The 8731-nt window shown below is 31.8% G+C and overlaps 1 protein-coding gene across 5 annotated transcripts in view; it reads left to right on the top strand.

Moving 5' to 3' along the window:
* The first annotated feature begins 1165 nt into the window (after window positions 1-1165).
* LOC127703084 (dixin-like) overlaps window positions 1166-8731 on the top strand; it is a 40110-nt gene continuing 32544 nt past the window's right edge. For 3 of the 5 annotated variants that reach the window (XR_007982661.1, XM_052207498.1, XM_052207497.1), the window contains exon 1: window positions 1166-1642. Coding sequence is in view for 4 of the 5 variants with exons in the window: in XM_052207498.1 (XP_052063458.1) it covers window positions 1205-1642 (438 nt within the window). In the remaining variant the exon portion in view is untranslated. Of the gene's footprint in view, window positions 1643-5988; window positions 6625-8731 lie in introns of those variants that run through there. The other 2 variants (XM_052207500.1, XM_052207499.1) reach the window with 1 other exon arrangement.

Below are 8731 nucleotides of genomic sequence, written 5' to 3'. Positions count from 1 at the left end.
GCCGTGTATCACCTTCACTGGTGATCCAATGGATATAGTTGTCACTTGTTTAAACGTACTTATACTTCACGTGCAGGCATTGCTGGAATGTTGCTATAGAAAAATGGAAAGTTCATACCAGGCAAATTGAAATCATCTCTTTAATCTCAAACGATACTTTATTTCTAGATGGAAATTTATATTGCTAATTGTGCATAATATATAAAAAAAAATACAAACAGAAGAACAGAACTCTTATAAAAACTTAATGAGTATCGTGTAGGGTGGGGAGGGTGGGGTTGGTGCGTTTACATGAATACAACGAGCGAATTTTTGTCAACAATTTTAGAAACAAAACGCCCTTACACATTTTGTTGTTAAGTTTGTCTTATTTCCATTTTATGGGGTTTGGTTATTATTTTGGGGTATTGTTTGATCGATTTTTTAAACTCCTTTCATCAAAAAATCTCTTATGATTATTGTTGATCATGCATCAGTTATATCAGCAGGTTGTATGAAATACATTCCTATTCGTTTTAAAATATTAAAAATATCTCTTGTTCTATAATCTATCTAACAATCTTTTGTTTTGAATGACACACCGTCAAAATGAGTAAATATTGACAAAAGAATGAAAAAAATTATGATCGGACACGAATTCTCATTGTTAATTTTTTGTCTTTTATTGTAGTTCTAAATGTTTGGCCTTCATTAGAGAGTCTTTCGTTGAAATCAATCTTTTTTTACCTGAACAAATTCTTTGTTATTATTTGACAATAAGAAGCTTATATACCTGGTTGATCCCACACTAGTAACAAACACTTTGAACCATTTTGGTCCCTCTTTTGATACCCCCAAGTTATACTTTACCTATTGTAAAGGTACTACGAATACCCCAATAAAATATTGATGTTTATTGTTGACACGTTAACCTGCTTTCACAACAAAACATGTATAAATAATTAGTAAATCTCCTGTGGCGATCCTCAGTTTATTGATACTATCGCTTTATTTACTCTTACACAGTTGATTTCCGACCCACGACGCTCGTTGAAACATTTTCCATTGTGCCGTCCTGCACAAATTATCAGGGATCATCTCCTTTTAATCACTACTTTGACCCATAGCTAGTGTCGTATATCAAACGCTACATGCCACAAATTATCGAGGCTTATCAATTTCATTAGTTAAGTCGTGGTCAGTTCATGATGAAGGAATCGTTACAATGATGGATTTTAACTCATCCAGGAATTCCACTCATAAAATCACAGGAAAAAGTGAAAATTCTCAAAATAATACTTTGGATTTACGAAATGGTGTTAACATAGTTAAAGGGAATGGAATTTTAAATAATAATCATCATTATAACAAATTTGTTGGATCTAAATTAAGTGATGGAGAGAAAAATTCCATAAATAATCCAGAATCTAAATTTTCACCGAGAGTAAAACAAGGAATAGAATTAAAGATATTAAAACCAGTGATATACAGTGATGTAAAATCTGCAACACAAAGTTATCTACGTTCTCGCGGGACGACACCGTCACCACTGGCCACATCTTCAGCAAAGGAACAAGATTCGGATTCTTCTAGTTCAACCCTAGAGAGTTTACAGAGTGGGAATACAACATCTGATTCAGGCAAATCTGTTATTCAGAAAAAGGTGGGAATTTTGTTAAAAAAAAGCTAGAGGAAGTTCCAAATTTTATTTATTTTATTTGTTTCTTTTTTTAAATCTGGGATCAACCACTGGCGTATTGTTTTCGCTAGAAATGTTCATTCTTGGACCAATAGTCATGATAGTTCGTTTTTAGTCACAAATTTTTTTAATTATTTTTTTGGCCAGAGAGAGAGAGAGAGTTTTTGTAAAATTGTTTTATTTATTATAACGCTCACGATAGCCAAAGTTCATATCTACTAAATTTGATTTAGTTTTTTTGCATTAGCAATGTTTTAATCCAATTGCCTAGTGCAACTTACTATATTGGTATTTAAATATGACAAATGTTTTATAATTGTATTAATCATTGATCATGTATGCTTACACAATTAAAACATTAAATATTTAATATCTACTCAAGCAAGTTATTGTAATACAAAAATCTGTATTAAATTCAATCCTTTATTTGTTCGTGTCGAAAGTTTAATTGTTCAATAGAAATTCCTTAACGGAATAAAGTAAAAACAATTTGTTCAGGTTGACTTAGAAATTAAATATAATGAAAAATAAATAATAAATGAAAGAATCGATAAGATTTCAGGTTTTATGTCTTACGGACTGACCCTTGCGTCTGAGGCTGTTTTAAATAATTGATACATTCTTAAATAGTTGTGAAGGTAAAGAGATTCTTTGAAATTTATCCATTAACATGATTAAAAAGCAACGGTTCATTTCACAGTTTCATGTCAACGATTATAACAATCCCTTTATGGAACGATATTTAACAATTATTGTGGTGTTTTGAAAGCTAGAAATTGTTTCTTAACGACTTTTTAAATTTGCCAAATATATTTAGTTTTCACGAATAGCTGCACATAGTTTTACTAAATGTGTTTTGTGCGATAGAATAAAACAAGGTTTTAATCAATGGAATTGTTTAAATATATTACTTTTTGTTAGAGAATCGTTAAAAGGAATTGAATTTATTTACTGGTGTTCTTTAGTTTTGCAAAGGAAAACAGTAATACATGAGTCTTTGACTTTTTGAAATTTTATTCATGAATTGAATATCTTAGAAATTTCATTCCTATCATTGTTAAGATTAAGGGAAGTGTTGTAATGTCAGTGAGATATATATTAATATAGAAGAATTTTCTTAACATGTTTAATATATAATGATAGCTGGTGAGACACACATAGCTTACTAGACTAATGGTCAAAAACTTGACATATAATTATTATAAAACATCAAAAGAATTTGGTAAAAACTATTAAAAAATGTTAATTATTTCTTCACTGAAATTACCCCATTTTAGTACCCCTGGTAGTTTTAGCAAACACGTCCATTATTTATACATTAAGTTCGGGTTCATGTACACACTATCTGTGGACAACATAAAAACTCCATTTATTTAATTATCTATAATTATCAGTTAAAGATTGTTATTCTCACAATTAAGATGTCCTAACATTGTCTAGGGAACATAGTGGAGACATCAAGATCCGGTTTGACCACCTGATCCCGACAGGTGTTCATACAGGTGAAAATTTATAAAGTCAAATTAATGCATTTTTAGATAAAAAAAAAAATTTTAATACAGTTTTCCGGATATTGATTATGATTAAATGATAAAAAAAAATAATTTCATTTCCACATTTCCCGGGCCATGAAAATTTATAAAATATATTTACAAAACATTCATTTGCTAAAAAAAATTTTGTTTGTTTATAACGACTTACATATACAACTGGCTGACACTTAAAATTGAAGTGTTATAACACCTAATAAATACTTTAGACAACGCTAGTTTCCCATCTCATTTTAAATTAATATACTGCAAGGACGTTGTTTCGACACATTTATATATGGTGGTTAGAGGTAAAATATTGCAGCTGGTTGTTAAGAAAGAGGATCGGAGATTTAAGTAAGGTCCTTGTTTTGAATATGAAATAAAAATAACACTTTATAAATTGGATGTGTCCTGTAGACATAGAAATCGAAAACTTTATTTGAATTCGGCCAGAGACGTATATATATATATGTCTCTAATTCGGCATAGTAAAACTTGTGAACACAAGCTCTGTTGAGCTTTTTATCGAAGCTCTTTTCTGGATTTACCTTCACCAGGAAAACACTAAACCAAATTTAAAATTTATATTAAATTATTATACGTGCAGAGTCAGCACCTTGGATTCCATGATTTCATATCATATCATATAGCAATGATAGACAGTAAGGGAAAAGCAACTTATCTCTGTACTAAACCAAACCAGACTAGTAAAGATATTCAGATTTATAGCCTAGGATAGGTTGCACATATACTCATCCATGTCATCCAAGAGAATAGAGAAAACCAAAGCTCCTATATGATTATCGAATTATAACGTTTACCCTATTTGATTCTATTTGCCTTGTGTACTATTGATACGCTTTTTTTGAACTTTAATAGAAGACTGAAATTTCCCTGTATTCTTTTGTGTCTTTCGTCTTTGCTAGAATTTCTTATTGGTCATGCAGATTATCGTATTCATTTACATACAACATGTATTGTTCCTGGCGTCTTCTGTATTTGTATGAATACCCGCATAGATCGTGATATAATTGTTTTTATTATATTAGGGGGATGGTAAGTTGAAATTCCGCAACAAAAGTGTGCCTGCTCCTGTCCAAGCCTGAGAACCTCGTCAGTGGTTGTCATGGCTTTTTAAATGTATTATCTCCAGGATGCCTTGTTGATTTCATTCTCAACTTCTTTAGACTCTTAACTTTTTGATTTATATACACATTTTACTCTGTGATTCTGACCCACTGCGGTTCGAGCCTATATACTGACGAGTATAGTGAGACAGGATCACAGGCAAAACCTTTTGCAGCTGACTAGACCATACACAGTCTATTATTTAAAGACGTTCAAGAAACAGAACACATTGTCAAAAAATCGATGTTGTCAGGTACTTGACATTCTTAACGTTCCAACTTCTGTTATGTTTACTAATATGTTAGGTAGTAAACATTTTATCACCGACACTTCTTGAATTTCCTTTTAGTTATACACTTAACTGGGATACTTTTAGATAACCAAAAGGTTTAAATGGCTCTTGTAAACTTAAACGATTTACAACAAGTTGTTTTTCACATTGTAATTTGGGTTGCTTCCCCTGCTCTTCAACTCCACGATCTTGACACTTTTAGCATGTTTAGTAAGAATCAAACATTTCTCTTACTTTTCTGTTCTTTTACAGTTAATCGTTTAATTTTAAGACGAACTAAGAAAACCAAAAGCACGAGCAATCACTTTGCGAATTTTAAATTTTGCTCTACAATTACTTTAGGGCAAATTTTCACTGTTGCTTATTGTTAGAAACGGCCTTTTTATTATTTTCTGTGTTTTTAAATATTTCACTTTCGATATCATTTCTGACAGCTTATATGCCTTTACTTAACTAGATTTTGGTAAAACCAAACAAATATATTTGGTCATCATATACTTCCCCAGTCCCCTCTGCTTCAAGTTAAAAAAAATACTTAGGTGAGTGCTTACATGTCCTGTATTCTCTGTTTTTGGCCATTATTCTCTATTCTTTATATTTTATCACCTCTTTATTCTCAATCCTTTAATTTTCTCGCCCATTTTGTTTTATTTAAACCCCATCCAAACTCTTCTGGTCATAGAGTGCCAAAACTGGGAAATTGTGGATCCCAAAGCGCTTTTGGCGCAATACTTTAACTAAATTAGACGATACATGTATACTGCTTCCATGGTTTTATCGACAACCGAAATTTAAAAAAAAATATGGCATTACTTGACAACTTTAATAGATGGTTCACGGTTTGTTGTCCCATGCAAGACTTGTCACATTTCTTCATAATTCGGTTTTTAAACAACAGACAAATGAGGGTTTCGATTGGGTTACAGAACAGACAATCATAAATGAGGAAGCTGAAAAAAAGAAAAAGGGCAAAAAAAAAAAGAATAGAGAAAAATGGTAAAAAAATGATATAGATTATAGAATAATGGGGTGCTAAAAAATAAATAATAAAGAATAAAATGGGTAAAAATTATGAATACATAAAAATGGATCAAAAATAAAAGAATACAGAAATCAAGGCTTTGTATAGGGGACTGTAAGATGTACCCCATCAAAACCAAGAACGCGGAAATTTATCAATTCTTTTCGGGACAGCACTCTATTTAAAATATTCTCTAAATTGTTTGTCTTTCAATTTACTTATTTAATTCTAATGGAATCCGATTAAAAGAAATGTAAATGATAAGCTATATATTCTGATTGTCACCTTAAAAGTGTTATAACTTTGTACATATTTTTCTATTTAGAGATTATAAAATTATGTACAGCGCCATCTTTCGGACACAGGTTGTTGCGAATGATTTGTTTACATTTTTACTCGCACGAAAATATGGTATTTTTTGGACATTTAATGAATGAAAACTAACTTGGACATTTGTTTGCACTTGATAATCATTGGATATGTTTTTGTGATTGACATGGAATAAATTTTGGAAAGTTTAACCATAAAACAGACTATTGATTTGAATTGAATCGGATAACCGACGGATCGATGATTTGATTTGAATATGATTGTGAACATTCCTTTAAACTTTGAATGAATATCAAATTACTCTTTTTTATCTCAATTTCCCGTCAGAGATAACATGTTAATTCCATGCTTCGAGTTGTAATTTTATAAAGGTTGTTTATGTAAGCAGTGAACTACAGTAGACCTGTCTGGAGTGAAGTGGCAGGAAAAGGCATTTCCTTGGAACAAATAACCTTTTCCTGTTTTCTGTGTATTTTATATTGTATACTTTAAAAATGTCTATCTCGCTGTGAAATGAAATATGGTGTTTTATCATCTATTTCGACACCCAGTCCTTTCATTACAAGTAAAATCAATCTGAGGAATGGCATCCCCTGCAAAGTCACCAGATGAAGAAGGATCAAAGTCATGGATGGAATGGAGAGTAAGATCTTTTTAAATATGATAAATTTCAGTTTTATACATTCATGTCATGATTTACGGACAAACATGACAAATGTGCATAAATGTTCATATTGTTTATAAATGCTTCAATTTGCATTCATTTAAAGGAAATGAAGAAAACTCAGAAGTATGGCTTGATCTTTTGATAATATGCTTCCAAAAGGAGCATGGTCAATTTGGGTCATACCACCAATTGTATTGTATGTTCAGGTTGATACCTCCGTTATTTGGAGCTCCCCTCGAAAGCTGCGAAGGTACAGTGGTACCCATGAACACTCCCTAACAGGATTAATGGAGATGTGTCACTAACATACGTACAACCCACCACCAAGGACAAATCCCTAACCCAGCACCACGGGAGTGCTAGGACACTGGGAAGTTTGTTATTATGGTGGAGGAAGCCAAAGTACTCGGAGAGAACCACCTGTCAACTCGCCAGGAACAAACAAACTCCTGGTCAAAGTCGGGGGCCACTTAGACCATCCAAGGCCCCCAAATACCCATTCTGGTTTATGGGTACCAGAGATGTGTGTGGCGAGGGTGAAAATCACCCTTCTAATGTACTGAAATTTCCAGCACCCCGATTCAGGATCGAACTAGGACTTTCAGCACTAGTACAGTACTACTGTAGCCATCGGTCTTAACCACTAGACCACCAACCCACACACAATCTACAGTAACACAGTACTGTAAGGCCTTTCAAGAACAGAGCAGTCAATGAAACTATCTTTTGTTTCGCTTAAGCTTCTTTTTGACATTTTTCTGAAAACATAAAGAAACATAATTTAACAAATTTTGTATCTGTGAAGCTTACAATTTCCTGCAAATTTCTGTATCTGATTACCAAAAATTATGATGATAGATAAAACACCAATAACCTTTGGAAGCTGATCAGGTAGCACCTGCCTCATACATGTCATATTTATTAAAAAGATTGGATATGAATTAATTATTTCAAAGGTTACAAATGTAATACGATACATATATGTACATGTATATGATATGCATGAAGAATGTGTTCTATTACATGTGCTTTATTTATTCTAGTTAATAATTTTACCATGATTAACATTACTTTATTTATTGTAATGATGTAAGTCCTCTCTAAATCTCATGTACAAAAATTTACACAAATGCCAACAATTTACATGTGAATGTTTGTTTGAATAAGGTTTCCAGACAGTTATTTTGAGCTCGGACTACAAACTTCATGAGTATATCTTTGCCATAATTTTTTTCACCAAAACATCTTAAAACAAAAATAATGTATTAATAGTTTTTGTCTTCTATTGAACTGATTCTATTAAAACACGTAATAGAAATGATCAAAACCACAGTATGCATGGTCAATGTTTTCTTGCAATTGACATACATGGACATTTTGTACATTGTAATTTGTATATTGTAAATGACGAACTTCCCGGTAAAACAATATGTACAATACTGGGATCAGGCTTGTTGAAGACCCAATATTTTGAGGGTTGTGACCAAAATAAGAAATTCTGACTGATTCTAATATTCTTTGGCAGGGAACTCTTACATGTAGCTCTAATTTGTTTGGCCTTAAGTCTTACACATACATTCTTGTATACATGTATAAGGAAACGAAGAAAAAAGGGTTGTTTCTACATGTAGATACAAAAAATATTCTACACTTTCTTTGAAATTACATGGGAAATGGGAACACCAGAAAATATATACACATGACATACAAAGTGAATAAGTTAATTCCTTGGAAAAATTCCATATTTGCTAATGATATAGGAGTGACATTTGGTTCAGGTCAAATGAATAATATTCTAGGTGCAGCTGTATTGGTTAAATGTTTGATCATTGTTTGGAATTGATCAAGAAGTGAAATTGATAAATAATTGTTGGATTTCTGATGATATGTATACAATGCTGCAAATGACATGGTAGAAAGTAATGAGATTGATCTCTACAGGTGGTCTTTTGCCTCATTTTACACCTGTTTGGAGATATTGTTGAAAAATTATTAATTATCATCCCAGTGTCATTTTAAAATTAATAATATTCAATACAGTGTATTGTACATGGTACCCTTTTAATGCACTTACAAAATTTAA

Source organism: Mytilus californianus, unplaced genomic scaffold, assembly GCF_021869535.1.
Source record: "Mytilus californianus isolate M0D057914Y unplaced genomic scaffold, xbMytCali1.0.p SCAF_5, whole genome shotgun sequence".
Taxonomy (NCBI): Eukaryota; Metazoa; Mollusca; class Bivalvia; order Mytilida; family Mytilidae; genus Mytilus; species Mytilus californianus.
The sequence above is the reverse complement of the archived record's forward strand: the minus strand, read 5'-3'. Positions and strand labels throughout refer to the sequence as shown.